The 17,477-nt window shown below is 21.8% G+C and overlaps 1 protein-coding gene across 1 annotated transcript in view; it reads right to left on the minus strand.

Annotated features, from left to right (window-relative positions):
- Positions 1–17,477, minus strand: part of LOC117178580 (collagen alpha-1(I) chain-like) — a 120,582-nt gene that overhangs the window by 60,205 nt on the left and 42,900 nt on the right. Inside the window, exons 10-14 of the mRNA XM_033370007.1 lie at positions 15,657–15,779; positions 11,126–11,257; positions 10,975–11,040; positions 10,730–10,887; positions 6,065–6,162 (exon numbers count right to left, since the gene is read on the minus strand). Coding sequence (XP_033225898.1) covers positions 6,065–6,162; positions 10,730–10,887; positions 10,975–11,040; positions 11,126–11,257; positions 15,657–15,779 — 577 coding nt within the window. The remainder of the gene's footprint in view (positions 1–6,064; positions 6,163–10,729; positions 10,888–10,974; positions 11,041–11,125; positions 11,258–15,656; positions 15,780–17,477) is intronic.

Raw genomic sequence — 17,477 nt, forward strand, 5'->3', positions numbered from 1 at the left:
GTAATAGAATTTATCCTAAGAAAGTGGGTACAGACACGTTTCAGGGCAGATGTTTTTGTACCATAAATAATAATAAATAATAGCTTGAGTGAGTCTCAACAGGATTTTATATATTTTTTTTACATTTTTTAATTTTTTTTTTGTGGAGAATTTTTTTCATTTCAGATTTCAATCCATTGAAATCATTTTGATCCTGCTGTTTCAGAATGTAATTTTGAGAAACAATGTAAGCAGCAATACATGTTGCAATCAATGCAAAATCTAGTAGTCCTCTGGCGACATTGTTCATTATTACATAATGCTCTTGTTCGTGATTCGTATCTGTGAGTTTCGAAATCACCTAGTTTTGATTGCGACAAATATTTCCTGCTGATTTCTTTACAGAAATTTCCAGGGCAAACTTTTTCGTCGTTACTCCATGAAAAAACGTGATTAGGTTCCAATTGTTTTTGAGATGCTGTGTAATTATGGAAAACAGATCTATATGACACATTCGGTCTGGGAAATTCCGATCCCGAATTCTCGTCATCTGATGAATCATCTCCATCAGAACCAGAGTAATCTGGATTAGGTATGATGATACGTTCATCATTTTCATCGGAATCCCATTCCGATTCGGAGTTTGTTGCAATTTTTAAGGCTTTACGCTTTGGCATTTTTTTTTTTTGCTGGGTGTATTCGAAAATTCCCAGGATGACAGTGCGGTGAAGGTGTGGTTTGATGTCAGAGTGCAATAAAAGTTACGGAATCGTTGGAAAATTTTTATTGAAAAACTATGCGCTTTTCGGAAAATTTGTCAAGAATAAAAAGTTCTTGTAATCAGCCGAGGAATACGCCTGAATTTTTCCGGAGCGTTTTGAGCAAAATTTTGATATTTGCAAAAATTGTTCATATGCAAAATCCAAAATTTTGCTCAAAACGCTTCGAAAAAAATCAGGCGTATTCCTTGGTTGATTACAAGAACTTTTTATTCTTGATGATTTTTCCGAAAAGCGCATCGTTTATTGTAAAAAAATTCATGAATGTTTTTACAAAAATTTTGCCATTAAGACGCCATTTTGAAAATACTAAAACGAAAAATCGATCTTTGAACCATGGATTCTCAAAGTTTAGACATTTATTCCACAGGTAAGTGAGATTCCAGGTTAATTACAGACTCGAAAAGCTTTGGAAAATGGTTCACAAAAAAAAATAGGCACGAAAAATCACGTTTTTTTTTGTTTAAACTGCATTTTGGGATAATAAATAAATTTTTTCAGGAATTTCATTGGCACCGTCGGAAAGAGGAGATCTTAAGCAATAAAAATATATGTGCCTCAATTTTTTCTAGTGTCGAATAGTATTAGTTATTGGCCGTTGAAAAGCGGTGTCCCGGTAGTGGCGTTTTGGCCGTTTAAGGGTTAAATTAAACAGTTAATATTTATAGAATATCCTGTATATTATCTAAAGAGAACAAATTAAGGAGAATATTTTTCATAATTAATGAAAAGTGGTATCTTAAATGCAGAATTAATTATATTTTTTGTTCAAAATATCAATTTCAGTCGAAAATGACTGTCGTAACCTGAAAATGTTAAAAATTTTAAGTTTAATATTAAAGTCAAACGATTTTGGTTAAAATAACCCATTTCCGGTGAAATTTTAAAATATCTTAAAATTTATTCAAAATTTTAAATCTCTATGAAATTAATTCTCGACAAAAAACCTTTATTTTGAACCAAATAGTTGCATTTTCAACAATAAAATATAGATTTTTAACCAAAAAAGGTCGTTTTTAATTAGAAATGGAATAGTTTATTTTTCAGTTTAAAAAAATTATTTTTCTTCTAAGAAGAAGAATTTTTAATTTAAAATATAAATTTTCAACAAAAAACGACAAATTTTCAAATAAAAAAGGTACATTTTTAATGATGAATGAAAAAATTTACTTTGAGTTAAAAAAATTAATTTTTTACCAAGAAGAAGAATTTTCAATAAAAAATATATACTTTTTACCAAATATTTGGGTTTTCAACTAAAAACTATAAATTTTTTATGATGAATGGAACAGTTTAATTTTTAGTTGTTGGATTATGTCAACTATTGTATATATGTATATAGAGCAAAAATATAATCTACGATTTTGGAGTGCTGAAAACGATATGTTTTAAGTCGTGTGTGTTCTGCGGTTCTAAGAAGTTTGGCCTAAAGCTTCAAGAGCTCGTAATCTCGGTAACATAAACAATAGCCATGATTGAAATGTGTATGGTGTATGAATCTGATGTTTGTGACACGTTCGTTCTTTAGTCGAATCTCGCATCTCAAAGAGTAAAGACCTGCCTTCCAAGTGCCTTTAATAAATTGATTCTTTTTGAATAAATCTTTTATATTTGTTCATAACCTGTTTTCCAGTATTAGTTTTGAAAAAAAATAATTTTCTCCAAAGAAGAAGAATTTTAACCAAAAATAAAAGTTTAATTTTCAGTTTAAAAAATAATGATTTGCTACAGAAATAAATTATTTTCAATAAAAAACATAATTTTTCAATCAAATAGTATAATTTTTAACAAACAAAAAAAACGAAAAATTTTCAATTACAAAAGAGAAATTTTTTATCATAAATGGAATAGTTTAATTTTCAGTTTAAAAACAAATTAATTTTCTACCAAGAAGAAGAATTTTGAATTAAAAATATAAATTTTCAACCAAATATTAAAATTTTTAACTAAGCAGGTAAATTTTTTAATGATAAATGGAATAGTTTAATTTTTAGTTTAGAAAAAATTAATTTTGTACCAAGAAGAAGAATTTTCGATGAAAATATAAATTCTAATCAAAATGAAAAGTTTAATTTTCAGTATAAAAAAATTTATTTTCCACAAAAAAATTATTTTTAATAAAAAACATGATTATTTAACCGAATATTTGAATTTTCAACTTAAAAAATATCAGTTTTTAGTCAAAAATTGAATAATTTAATTTTTAGTTGAAAAATTAATTTTCCAACAAGAAGAAGAATTTGCAATCAAAATAGAAAAAAGTGTAACCAATTAGTTCAATTTCCAACCAAAATCGAAAAATTTTTAACTAAAGAAGTTAAATTTTTGTTAAAATAAACCATTTCCGGTAAAATTTTGAAATAACCTAAAATTTATTCAAAATTATACATCTCTACGAAATTAATTCTCAAGTTTAAAAAATGAATTTCCCACCAAGAAGAAGAACTTTCAATTGTTAATATAAATTTTTAAAGAAATAGTTGAATTTTTAACCCAAACCGACAAATTTTTAACTAAAAAAGGTTATTTTTTAATGATAAATAGAATAGTTTAATTTTTAGTTTAAAAAAAAAACAATCATTTTTTACCAAGACGGAGAATTTGCAACTAAAAATATAAATATTCAACCAAAAACGACGAATTTTCAACTAAAAATGTTTAATTTTTAATTATAAATAGAATAGTTTAATTTTCAGTTTAAAAAAATTAGTTTTCTTCCAAGAAGACGAATTTTCAATTAAAAATATAAAATTTTCAACAAAAAAGGATACATTTTCAACTAAAAAAGATCAATTTTTATTGATAAATGGAAACATTTATTTCACTTAAAAGAAATTAATTTTCTGATGAAGAGAAGAATTTTCAATTAAAATTATATATTTTTACCAAATATTTGAATTTTATAATAAAAACGGTACATTTTAAATGATAAATGGAATAGTTTAATTTTCATTTAAAAAAATTAATTTTCTACCAAGAAGAAGAATTTTTAATTAAAATTATAAATGTTTACCAAATATTAAAATTTTTAACTGAAAAAGGAACACTTTTAATGATAAATGGAATAGTTTCATTTTCAGTTTAGAACAAATTAATTTTCTACCAAGAAGAAGAATTTTCGATGAAAAATATCAATTTTCACCAAAAAATAAAATTTTAATTTTCAGTATAAAAAATTAATTTGCTAACAAAAAAAAATGATTTTCAATAAAAAACTTAAAAAGATAAGTTTTTAATCAAAAATTGAATAATTTAGTTTTCACTCGAAAAATTATGAAAAAAGACGAGTTTTCAGCAAAAAAACATAATTTTTGAACCAAATAGTTGAAATTTTAACAAAAATTTTTAAAAAGCGACTAATTTTTAACTAAAAAGGGTACATTTTTAATGATAAATGGAATAGTGCAATTTTGAGTTTGAAAAAATGAATTTTCTACCAAGAAAAAGGACTTTCAATTAAAAATATAAATTTTCAACCAAACAGTTCAATTTTCAACCAAAAACGACAAATTTTCAAATAAAATAGGTACATTTTTAATGATAAGTGGAATTAATTAATTGGAATTAATTTTCAGTTAAAAAAAAATCTGTCAAGAAGAAGATTTTATAATTAAAAATGTAAATTTTAACCAAAAAATTGAATTTTCAACTAAAAACTAAAAGTTTTCAACTAAAAAAGGTAAATTTTTCACAATAAATGGAGTAGTTTCTTTTTCAATTTAAAAACTTAATTTTTCACGAAAAAAAAGAATTTTCAATTAAAATTAAAAAATTGTTAACCAACTAGTAAAAATTTTAAACAAAAACGACAAATTTTCAACTAAAGTAGTTAAATTTGCAATGATAAACGGAAAAGTTTATTCTCAGTTTAAAAAAATAATTTTCCATCAAGCAGAAGAATTTTCAATGAAAAATATAAATTTTCAACCAAATAGTTAAATTCTCAATAGAAAAACCTAAATTTTTATCCAAATAGTTGAATATAATTAAATATAAATCTATGAAATTAATCATATATGAAAAACGAGGAGTTTATAAAAAAAAACCTTAATTTTTTAAACACAAAAATCATAAAAATTTTTCCCGGAAATCTTAAGAAAATTTTTTCATTATCTTTAGACTTTAAAAATCCTTAAATAACTTCCAAATTTTGTTTTAAATTTTTCAAAAATTTACATTTTCTTTGAAATTTTGTTGGAATATTGGAAAATTTCTATTTTTTTTTAATTCTAAATATCTCTTAAATTTATTTGAATTTGATATAAAACTCTTAGTGAGTCCTGCAAAATAAAAAAATTTTCAAACAAGAAGATTAATTCAGGCAAAAAAGGCCGAAATTTCAAAAATATATGAATTTGCCACGAGAAAAGATAAATATTCAGTTTAAAAATTAATTTTTAACCAAAAATATGATTTATCGACTAAAATTATTAATCTTTAACTGTAATTGTCGAATTTTGTAAACAAGTAGATTAATTTTCTGACAAAAAAGATGAATTTTCAAATAAAAAAAGATAAGTCTTTAATCAAAAATGAAATATTTAAATTTTCTGCGAAATGAAAACAAATTAAAAAAAAGAACTTTAAAAAAAATAGTTCACTTTTTCATTAAAGACATGAATTTTCCATCAAAACCATAAAATTTCAACAAACAAATAAATTCTTAACAAAATATATTAACTTTTAACCAAGTACAGTTAAATTTTCATCCAACCAATATAAATTCTCAATGGAAAATGTATTAGTTCAATTTTGAACTAAAAAAATTTTAAGTCTAATAAAAAAAAAACAGCTAAATTCAAGAGGACAAGATGAGTTTTTAATAAAAAATAAGGTGATTAAATTTTCAATTCAAAATATTAATTTCCAACAACAAAATTTAATAAAATAGTTAAATCCAGCAATATAAAGCTAGTTTTACAAATAAAACACACTGAAAATTAATTTTTTTTAAATTTTAAATAAGTTTCCTAACATTTCCCGGTTTTCCATGTTTTCCAGGTGAGTAGGCAGCCTGAAAATACTACTTTTCAACTAAATTTTTTTGATTCGCATGTTTTTCTAGGATTTTTCTTATTGAAGGGGATTATTTTCATATTTAATTTTCAAATTTTAAATGTAAAACAACTTGATAAACACTCCTGTTAAAAAAAAACAAGAATCCAACGACCAAATTTGAACCAAAACGAACAAACAAAAAACAAACAAAAAATCCTATTATAATCTGAAAAAAAATCAAATAAAAAAAAAATAATGATTTTTCTACATTTTTTAAAACAGCCTTAAATTATACACATAAACATTACCTTCAAAGTCACGGGCTTCTTCTAATTCTAGAGAGTAATTAATCGTATTAAGACGGTCCATCAACTGCTGAATCCTCTCACGCTTCTGTTGGTGTATTCTGAAAAATATGTGGACACAAATAAATTAATTGGTAGAGTCTCTACCAACTAAAAAATATTTAATTCCCGGACATTTCCCAGATTTTTTCTAGTAAATTTTGCATTTTCCTGGTGGAAAAACTGTACTTCTTTTTCAAAATTTTCCCCGCGCTAAGAAAAAATTGTAATTCTTTTGAAAAATTTACCTGTTCCAAGTCAGAATGATATTTTTTTTGGAAAATCCTCTCTTACAAGTCTAAATTATCATTCTTTTTGAAAATTACGCAGTCTAGATTTATGAAAATAAATGGAAATAGATATAAATATGATTGAGGAAATTTCCTGTTCCCACTCAAAAATATAATTTTTCTCGAAAATTTACTATTTTGTATCAGAATTAGAATTCTTTTCGAAAATTCCATGTTTCAAGACGAAATTGTAACTTAAAAGATAATTTAAAAGATTGTGACAAGAAAGATGGATTTTTAACTGAAATCATGAATCTTGGACTGGAATAGTTAAATTTTTAACCAAGAAGATTAATTTTTGCCAAAAAATACGAATTTTTAATAAAATACATGAATTTTTATCTAAAAAAGACACATTTTTAGTTGAAAAAATTAATTTCAAACCTAAGAGATGAATTTTCAACTGAAATTTTGGAATAATAAATTGGAATTGTTCCTTTTTCATTTAAAATGAAAAAAAAATTAACCAAATAAGACTAATTTAAAAAAAAGTGATATTTTCAAACAAATGATGAATCTTCAACTAAAATAGTTTCATTTTAATAAAAGGATTAATTTTCAACCAACAGAATCATTTTTAACCACGAAAAAACGAATTTTTAACCAAATAAATGAATTTTCATACAAAAAAAGATAAATTTTCAACCAAAAATGGAATGGTTACATTTTTAGTTGAAAAAATTAATTTCAAAACTGAGAAATGAATTTTTGTAACTAATATCATGGAATATTAGAATGGGATAGTTTCTTTTTCAGTTAAAGTGAAAAAAATCTAACCAAATAAAAATAATTTTCAAAAAAATAGTTACATTTTTGAAGAAAGTGATGAATTTCAAACTGGCATATTTAAATTTAAAAAAAAAATAATTTTCAACTAAAATTATCAATCTTCAACTAAAATAGTGTAATTTTCAACGAACAGAATCATTAAAAAAAAACGAATTTTCAACAAAACAAATAAATTTTCATCTGAAAATAGATAATTTTTCCACCAAAAATGAATATTTACATTTTAAGTTGAAAAAATTAATTTCAAATCTAAGAGATGAATTTTCAACTAAAATCATGGAATAATAAATTGGTATTGTTCCTTTTTCATTTGAAACGAAAAAAAATTCAACCAAATAATACTAATTTTCAACCAAGAAAGATGAATTTTTACAACAACAAAAAATTCAACAAAATAAATGAATTTTCATCTAAAAAAAGATACATTTTCAACCAAAAATGGAATACTTACATTTTTAGTTGAATAAAATTAGTTTCAAACCTGAGAGATGAATTTGCAACTAAAATAAAGGAATAATAAATTGGAATAGTTCCTTTTACGGCTTGAATAAAAACAAAATTTTAAAAAACAAGAATAATTTTCAAAAAATAGTTATATTTTTAAACAAAGTGATGGGTTTTTTTTAACTAAAATGATGAATTTCAAACTAGAATAGTTGAATTTTCAACCTCAAAAATTAATTTCTACTAAAAAAGACGAATTTTAAACAAAATATGTGAATTTTTTACTAAAAAAGTTAAATTTGTAACCATAAATAATATTCATTAATAATAATAGTTACATTTTCACATAAATTAACAAAAAATTTAACAAAATAAGATTAATCTTTTAAAAAATAGGTAAAAGAAAATGATGGATTCTTACCTAAAATGATGAAATATTCAACTGGAATAGTTGAATTTCAATAAAACAAAAAATTAATTTTGGCAATAAAAAAATTAATTGTTAACCAAAAATTAAATAATTTAGTTTTAAGGTAAAAAAATCACTTAATGATGAATCTTCAATTAGAATAGTTGAATTATATACCAAAAAGATTAATTTTCAACGACAAAAATTACTTTTCTAAAAAAGGTCAATTTTTCACAAATTACATAAAATTTCAAACAATTAGTTTAATTTCTAAATAAAAAACATCGATTTTCAACCAAATAGTTGAATTTTAATCCCAAAAAGATACATTTTCAACAAAAAATGTAACTAGAAATTTAACCAAAACGGACATTAAATTTTTAATCGAAGAAATTAATTTTCAATCAATCTGATGAATTTTTAAGTAAAATTATGGATCTTCGACTGAAATAGTTGAATTTTATTCCAAGAAAGAAGAATTTTCAACTACAAAAAATGTAATTTTCTTCAAATAAGGCGAATTTTTGACAAAGTACATTCATTTTTAAACAATTTGTTTAATTTATAAATAAAAAGTATCCGTTTTCAACTTTCAAATACAATTTTTTAAAAATTATAAAACTTTAACTGGAATAGTTGAATTTTAAAGCAAAAAGATGTATTTTCAATTAAAATTATGAATCTTTAACTAGAATACAGAATTGCATTTAAAACAAAAAGATTAATTTTCAAGGAAGAAAATTAATTTTTACCAAAAAAATGAATTTTCAACTAAAAAAGATTATTTTTCAACAATAAATTTAATAGTTAAAATTGTAGTAAAAAAAATTAATGATCAACTAAGGATATGAATTTTTAACCACAATTTTAGTATATTCTACTGAAATAATATTTACATTTTTAGTTCGAATAAATAATCATTTTCAACCAAAAAAGAAACAAATTTTCAACAAAATAGTTCCATTTGCGGCAAAAAAATCTTTTTTTTTTCCAAAATAAATGTTTAAATTAAAGTTATGAAACTTGAATCAAAAAAATTACTCTTTTACAAAAAAGTTTAATGATAAATTTTCAAGTAAAATGATAAATCTTCAACTGGAATAGTTGAATTTTATACAAAAAATATGCATTTTTAATCACAAAAATGAATTTTCTACGAAAAGACGAATTTTTCACATAATACATTCAATGTCAAACAATTAGTTTAATTTCTAAAAAAAAATATCGATTTTCAACCAAATAGTTGAATGTTCATCCAAAAATATATTTTTTCAACCAAAAATTGAATAATAACATTTTTAGTCAAAAAATCAATGTTCAACTAAGGATATGAATTTTTAACTAAAATTTTGCAATATTCAACTCACATAATATTTACATTTTCAGTTCGAATAAATAATCATTTTGAACCAAAAAAGAATCAAATTTTCAACCAAATAGTTGAATTTTCGGCAAACTAAAATGAAGGAATAATAAATTGGAATAGTTCCTTTTTCAGTTAAAATGACAAAAAATTCAACCAAATAAGACTAATTTTTAAAAAATAGTTATATTTTCAAACTGGAATAGTTAAATTTTAAATCAAAAAGATTAATTTTAAGTAAAATAATGAACCTTTAATTAGAATATTTGAATCATCAACAAAAATATTAATTTTTAACTAAAATGATTTATTTCTGCCAAAAAAGACGAATTTTCAACTAAAAAAGATCATTTTTCAACCAAAAATTAATTAAATTTGTAGTAAAAAAATTAATTTTCAACTAAAGAGATAAATTTTTATCTATAATTTTGGAACATTCAATTCGAATAATATAAACATTTTCATTTTGAAAAAATAATCATTTTCAACCAAAAAAGAAAAAAAATTTCAGGAAAATTATTAAATTTGCAGCAAAAAATTCATTTTCATCAAAAGAAAAAAGAAGTTTTCAATTTACTTGCAATTGTCATTCAAATTGTTTAACTTTGAATAAAAAAAGAACAATTTTCAACAAAAAATAAACACTCAAATTTTTAGTGGAAAGAATTAATTTTTAACAAAAAAGATGAATTTTCAATTAAACTGATGAATCTTCAAGTCGAATTGTTGAATTTTATACCAAAAAGATTAAGTTTCTTTAAAAAATGCCAATTTTTCAAAAAGTAAAAAAATTTCAAACAACTAATTTAATTTCTAAATAAAAAAATATGCTTTTCAATAAAATAGTTTAATTTTCATTTTAAAAAAGATACATTTTAAACCCAAAATGGAATGGTTAAATTTTCTGTTAAAAATCTGATTCTTAACCCGAAAAAAACTGATTTTTAGCAAAGTAGTTAAATGTCCTACTAAAATGGTTTAACTTTTAGATAAAAAACATTTATTTCCAACAAGGTATCTTTAAAAAAAGTAAGTTCTCAAAAAAGAGTTTAATTTTCAACCAAGTAATTTTATTCCTAACTTAAAAGATGAATTTTCAACTAAAATTCTAAATATTTAACTGGAATACTAGAATTTTTAACTGAAAAGAAGAATTTTTAAACAATACAATAATAATTTTCCATGCAAAAGATCGTTTTTTATTTTAATATGTGGATTTCTAACGAAATAGTTGAAATTTCAATTTAAAAATACGATTTTTCATCCAAATTGACGATACATTTTTAACAAAAAATAATTTTAAATAAAAAAAAAATTTTCAACAAAGTAGTTACCTCAAATCTTTGCTCTCGAATTCACGAATGTTCGTACACCCGATTTCCTGGCAGAAGTTTCTAAATACTTCGTCCTCGAGATCATCTATTTTCTTTTTGATATCACTGATCGCTCTTTCTTTTTCAGAAATGATTTTATTAATTTCTTGAATAGCGCTCTGCGAAAAGAAATATATAATTGATTTATATTAATTTATATATACATATATTATATATTATATATTTATTTGTTTGAAAGTTCTTACAGAAATCTCCTCTTTTTCAACTTTAAGGGCGCGCAATTTTTCTTCTATTTTTCCTTGGTCCTTCAGCTGAAAGCGAAAGTTAAGAATTATCTTTATTAATTTAATATAAACTAAAAAAGGTATAAAAAAGCTTTTTTTTATTTAAACTTACGACGGAATCCAAGTGATCCTGTATGTACTTCATAGACACGCTCAAAGCCTCGATTTGTGAATTAAGAAGCGCAACTCTGGATTCTTCCCGTATCTTTTGCAAAATCTCTTTTAATTCTTTTTCCACCGTGGGCTAAAAGAAATTTATTTATGCATAAATTTTTTTTTCCAGCTTTTGTGACAATGTTTATTCAATTTCAATTTCAATATTTTAAAAATAGATGAATTTGTAAATAAATAACTAAATTTTAAATTAATAATATGAATTTTTAACGAAAAAGTTTTATTTTCTACTAAATTACTTAAATTTTCCACCAAATAGATGACTATTCAACTAAGAAAGATCAATTTTCAACCAAAAATGGAATAGGTAAATTTTCAGATAGGAAAAATAATTTTCAATTTAAAAAACCACAAATTTTCAACAAAATAGTAAAAATTGTAACCAAAGAGATGATTTTTGGTGCAAAACTGTAAATTGTTTAAAAAGTTCTTTACCTTGCAACAAATTAATTGAACAAACAATTTTAACTCAACCAAAAAAGGCGAGTTTTCAAGAAAATAACGAAAATTCAAACAAATTTTATAATTTTCGACCCTAAAAGACATATTTTTCTATAAAACGATTGATTTTTCTGCTAAAATAGTGAAGTTTTTGCCCGAAAACACAATTTTACATTCAAAAATAAAATTGATAAATTTGCAGTTAAAAAAAAATTATTTTTTAATCACAAAAAAAGAGTAAAATTTTAAAACAAGAAAATTGATTTTCAGCAACAAAAATTAATTTTTAACAAACTGCTTACCACGATAACATTTTCAATAGTCTAAATTAAAGAATCAAGCAATGAACTTTGAAATTTTTCAAAATTACATTATTTTAAGTAATTTTAAGCTACACATTAAAAATTGAAAAATAATTTTTTAACTTAATAGTTCTCAAATTAGAGATTAAATTATTTTTATTTTAAATAGTCTAGGTATTCTTAAAAAGCTTTAAAATTTTATTTCAAAATCTTGAAAAATCTAGAAGTGGTTTAGAATTTTTCCAAATTCAATAACATTTTTGAATTTTTTTTCAGAACTTATAAATCTATTTCAAAATGAATTGAATTGTTTCTATAACTTTTAGAAAATCCTACAAATAACAAAAAAAATTTAATTGGAATTTATAAATAATAATAGAACACTTATTATTTGTGAAAGTATTAGAGTAATTTTAAGAGATATTTAGAAGTTTTAAAAAGATTCGAATATAATTTAGAACTTGAAATAATTTCAAATACTTACAGCCGAATTTAAAATAAAAAGTAGATTTTTGTAAATTTCAAACAAAAAATTTAGAATTTTTTTAGTAAATTGTGAAAGACTTCAAAAGAATACAAAAATGTCTTAACATTTTTCACTTTGAAAAATTATTGTAACAGAAAGTTTAAGAATATTCTAAGAGATTAAAAAAATTATCAAAGAAGAACATGGAAGATTTTAAGGATATTTTTTTTAATTTGCAGGATTTCCAAAAATCGTAGGAAAATTTCGATTAATTTAAAAATATGTTTAAGGGTTCTGAAAAAAAATTTTCATTTCCAAATTCTTTTCTTTGAAATATTTGGTTTTAATTTACTCGCCTTAAATGAACAGTGAAATATTGCTAAATATTAAATCATTCTTCTTTTTCTACATTAAAAAATTTCAAATTAAATGGGATAAAAAAATTAAATAATATAGACTCACAATATTTTTAATTTAATAAAAACCTTTAATTATGACTATATTATTATGGACCTGTTTTTAAGTTCAAAAAAGTAAACTTTAATTATACAAATAACTGTTAAAATCGAACTTGGGCAGATTTTTTTTCTGAATATTCATAAAATTTCCCGGTCCGGCGGCCACTCTGCTTTTTATTTTAAAAAATCTTCGATTTTAAAAACTTCTAATTTTTGTAACCTTTAAAACTGCATTTTAAAATTCTTGAATTTAAAATATATGTTTAAAAATTAAAAATCTAAAATGGAAAATTTTTAAAACGAAAGATTATCCAAATTAAGCATTCTAAACTAAATGATATAATAATTAATAAAAATCACAATTCAGGAAATTATTTAAAAACGGTTGAAATAAAAGTTGGACTAAATTGTTATTCTAAAAATGTTGTAAAATTCCCGATCAAAAAATAGTTAATATTTAAAACAAAAAAATTTTCAATTTCAAGTTATAATCATTTTAATTGAACCGAAAAAGTCCATTATTCTACAAAATAGTCGCAACCTCAACCAGAAACGATTTTTCAGTCAAGAAAGAAAAATTCCAACCAAATTGTTGAATTTTCAAACCAAAAAGATAAATTTTTCTACAAAAGGATTGATTTTTTGACTAAATACCTAGTGAAGTTTTTAACCAAGAAACATAATTTTCAGTTGAAAAAAAATTTTTTAATGAAGAAAAGTTTTTTAAAAAATAGTGAAATTTTAAACCGAAGAAATATCTACAAAATTAGTTACAATCTGAACCTACGAAAGATTTTTAACTTGAAAAAAAAATGTCAACCAAATTATTACATTTTCAAGCCAAAAAGATGCATTTTTATACAAAACGATTGAATTTTCTCTTGAAATAATTAAATTATCAAACCAAAATTTCGAATCTACATCCGAAAATAAAATAATTATATTTTTAGTAAAATAAAAAAATAATTTAAAGTAAAAAAAATACAAATTTTCAACAAAATAGTAACATTTTTAACTAAAAAGCTGAATTTTTAACCACAAAATTTAAATGTTATCAAATATTTTTACTTTCAAGAAGGTTAAAAACTTAAAAGTTAAAATTAAAAACATATTATTAATAAACGTTATGATTTTTATACAAAAAAGATTAAATTTTTACTAATAGAGCGCAAATAGTGTTACATTTTCAAATAAAAAAGACGAATTTTAATCAAAAATATTTTTATCTTGAATAAAAAAACAATTAAATTTAATTAAAAATGATACATTTTTAACAACAAAAAATTCATTTTCAACTAAGAAGTTGAATTATCTACAAAAAAAGTGGAATTATCACAATCCATAAAGACTTATTTTAAACAAAAATTTGAATTTGCAACAAAAAACGACTTATTTTCAAAGAAAAATGTAACAGTTGATATTTTAATTAAAAAAATATTCATTTTTAAGTCATAAACAGTCGAATTTAAAGAAAAGGATGATTTTTTAAAAATATAGTTCAAACCTTAACCAAAAACGATTAATTATTCAAACAAAATTGCATTTTTAACAAAACAGGTGAATCTTTAAGTAAAAATGTAATAGTTATAATTTCAGCCAAATTTTTGTTTATTTTAAATCAAAAAGAATTAAATCCAGGCAAATAAATATTAATTTTTTAAAAAGAATTTTATTTTATAGCAAAAAAGTGGACTTTTCAACTCCCAAAAGATAAATTTTCAACAACAAAAAAACAGTTTAATTGCAAAATAAAAATGTAATAGTTACAATTTCAACAAAGAAATATTTTTTTAATGAAAACAATCAAATTCATAAAAAAAATCATTTTCAACTAAGTTCTTAAATTTTGTACAAATACAGTGAAATTCTCAATCCATAAAGACAATTCTTTTATAAAAATTTTAATTTCCAACAAAGGATGAAGAATACTTAACAAAAAATATATTAGTTGATATTTCAACCGAAAAAAAATCGATTTTAAATTTCTAAATCATAAACAATCGAATTTAAACAAAGAGCTTCAATTTTAACCAAAAAATTGTAATTATCAACCAAAAATATAATAGTAGATTTTTTAATCACTATTCTAAATAAATAAATTTTAAACAAACTCTTAAATCTTTTAAGACTGCAAAATGTAATATTGAAAGCCTTAAGTCAGTTTCAAACTGATTAATTTTAAATTTAAATATTGTAAATTCTTTCGTTTCAATTTTAATCAGTTTCAAATTGAATAATTTTACAGTTTAATATTCTTAAATGCTTGGTTTTTTTAAGCACAATTTACAGTTTAGAGGGTTTTTAATTAAAGAATTATTAATAAAATTCCTCCAGAATAAATTCAAAACAATGAAAAAGTAAGATAATTATTTATCATATTCAAGCTTTATAATTTATAAGATTTTAGAACTAATTGAAAATTGAACTACTTTTCAATTTGAAAATGTTTCAAAATATTAAACATTTTAAACATAAATTAAGTTTTGTTTAAATTTACCTTAAATGATTTAAATTTCGTTTTGAATGTTTTATGAGAATTCTATATAAAAGGAAGAATAATTAGAAAATTATTGAATATCTTTAATAATATTTGAAAAATTTCTAGAATCAATTTTAATATAAAATAATTTTTTTTTATGTAATAACAATCTAACAAGTTAAATCCAAAGTTTTTAATTTTAAACTCTTTAAATTAGAAATAATTCAATTTCAATTCCTCTGAATTCCAAATCATCTAACTTTTAAATTCCAATCTGAAATTATTCAATCAGTCTTCAAAATAATGAATCAAAAAGACTTTACCTTTCGTAATTTTAATTGCACAACCGCATTATCGTCCCATTTTCTTGCTTGTCTAGCCAAGTCTGCTTGACCACCTGATATGATTCCATATTTTTTAAACATTGTGCCATCAAGCGAAACACACTGAAAACAAATATTATTAATTACACAACCGCATTATCGTCCCATTTTCTTGCTTGTCTAGCCAAGTCTGCTTGACCACCTGATATGATTCCATATTTTTTAAACATTGTGCCATCAAGCAAAACACACTGAAAACAAATATTATTAATTACTCAAGAGCAGGTTGTCTGCTCAAATCATGGAATAAAATTCTCTGACAACTCCAGCTGTTTTCTCGGTAAAATTTTTCATAGTTAAGAGACTTGAAATGTTTCGCATTTTTAAAACGACAAATTATATTACAAGATATTCGCAAATCGCTTAATTAAATAATCAAATAATGCATTATATCAACAAAATTAATTTAAATAAAAATAAAATAATTTAAATAATTACATTTTCTAACAAAGTGATGAATTTTTAAATAAAATGGTGAATCTTTAACAAGAATATTTGAATTTTCATCCAAAAATATGAACTTTTAACCTAGAAAATTAATTTCTACGAAAAAAGATGAATTAAATTTTTAGTGAACAAATTAATGATCAACAAAAGAGATAAATTTTTAACTAAAATGATAGAACAATTACTTCAAATAGTGAAATTTTCAGTTATAAAAATAATAATTAAAATAATAAAACAATTTTTTTTTAGATAGTTACATTTTCAAGCACAGTGATGAATTTTTGAACAAAATGGTAAATCTTCAACTGAAATAGATTCATTTTCTCCCAAAAAATATGATTTTTTCCACAAAATGCAGCAAAAATAGTTGAATTTTTACTTAAAAAAATTAATTGTCGACCAAAAACTGAATCAATAAATTTTTAGTTGAAAAAATTCATTTTTTAATCAGAGATCCTAACAACCAAATTTTTTTTAACCAACTAAATGAATTTTTTTCACAAAAAAGACGAATTTTAAACTGGAAAAAAATTTTTCAATCAAAAATGAAACAGTTAAAATTTTAGTTAAAGAAATTGACTTTCAACCAATGGGATAAATTTTTAACAAAAAGATTTAAATCGTTACATTCGTAGTAAAAAAACATTTCAAAACAATTGTTACATTTGTAAACAAATTGATGAATTTTTAATTAAAATGGTAAATATTTAACTGGAATAATTGAATTTTTAACAAAAAAAAATATTTTCTACCAAAAAATACGAATTTTCAACTATAAAAAAAATATTTTTTTTGTATCAAAAATTTATGAGTTTAATTTCAAGTCAAAAAATTAATGCTCAAGAAAAGACATTAATTTTTAAATAAAATGATAGAATATTCAGTTCAAATAGTTAAATTTTTAGTTATACAAATAATAAATTTCAAAAATAAAACTAATTTGCAAAAAATAGTTACATTTTTAAACATAGTGATGAATTTTTAACTAATATTATTAATTTTAAACTTAAATAATTGAATATTTATCTAAAAAGATGAATTTTCAGATAACATTATGAATATTCAACTAGAATAATTGAATTTCAAACCAAAAAGATAAATTTTTTTACTAAAATAATGGAATATTCAATTCTAATAGTTACACATTCATTTTAAAACAAAATAAATTTTAAAACAAAATAAATTTTAAAAAACCCAAAAAGATCAATTTCAACGAAAAAAAACGAATTTTCAAATAAAAAAGATCATTTTTCATCCAAAAATTGATTACCTAAATTTAAAGAAAATGGAGAATGGTGAATCTTCAACTGGAAT

Source organism: Belonocnema kinseyi, chromosome 8 (assembly GCF_010883055.1).
Source record: "Belonocnema kinseyi isolate 2016_QV_RU_SX_M_011 chromosome 8, B_treatae_v1, whole genome shotgun sequence".
Taxonomy (NCBI): Eukaryota; Metazoa; Arthropoda; class Insecta; order Hymenoptera; family Cynipidae; genus Belonocnema; species Belonocnema kinseyi.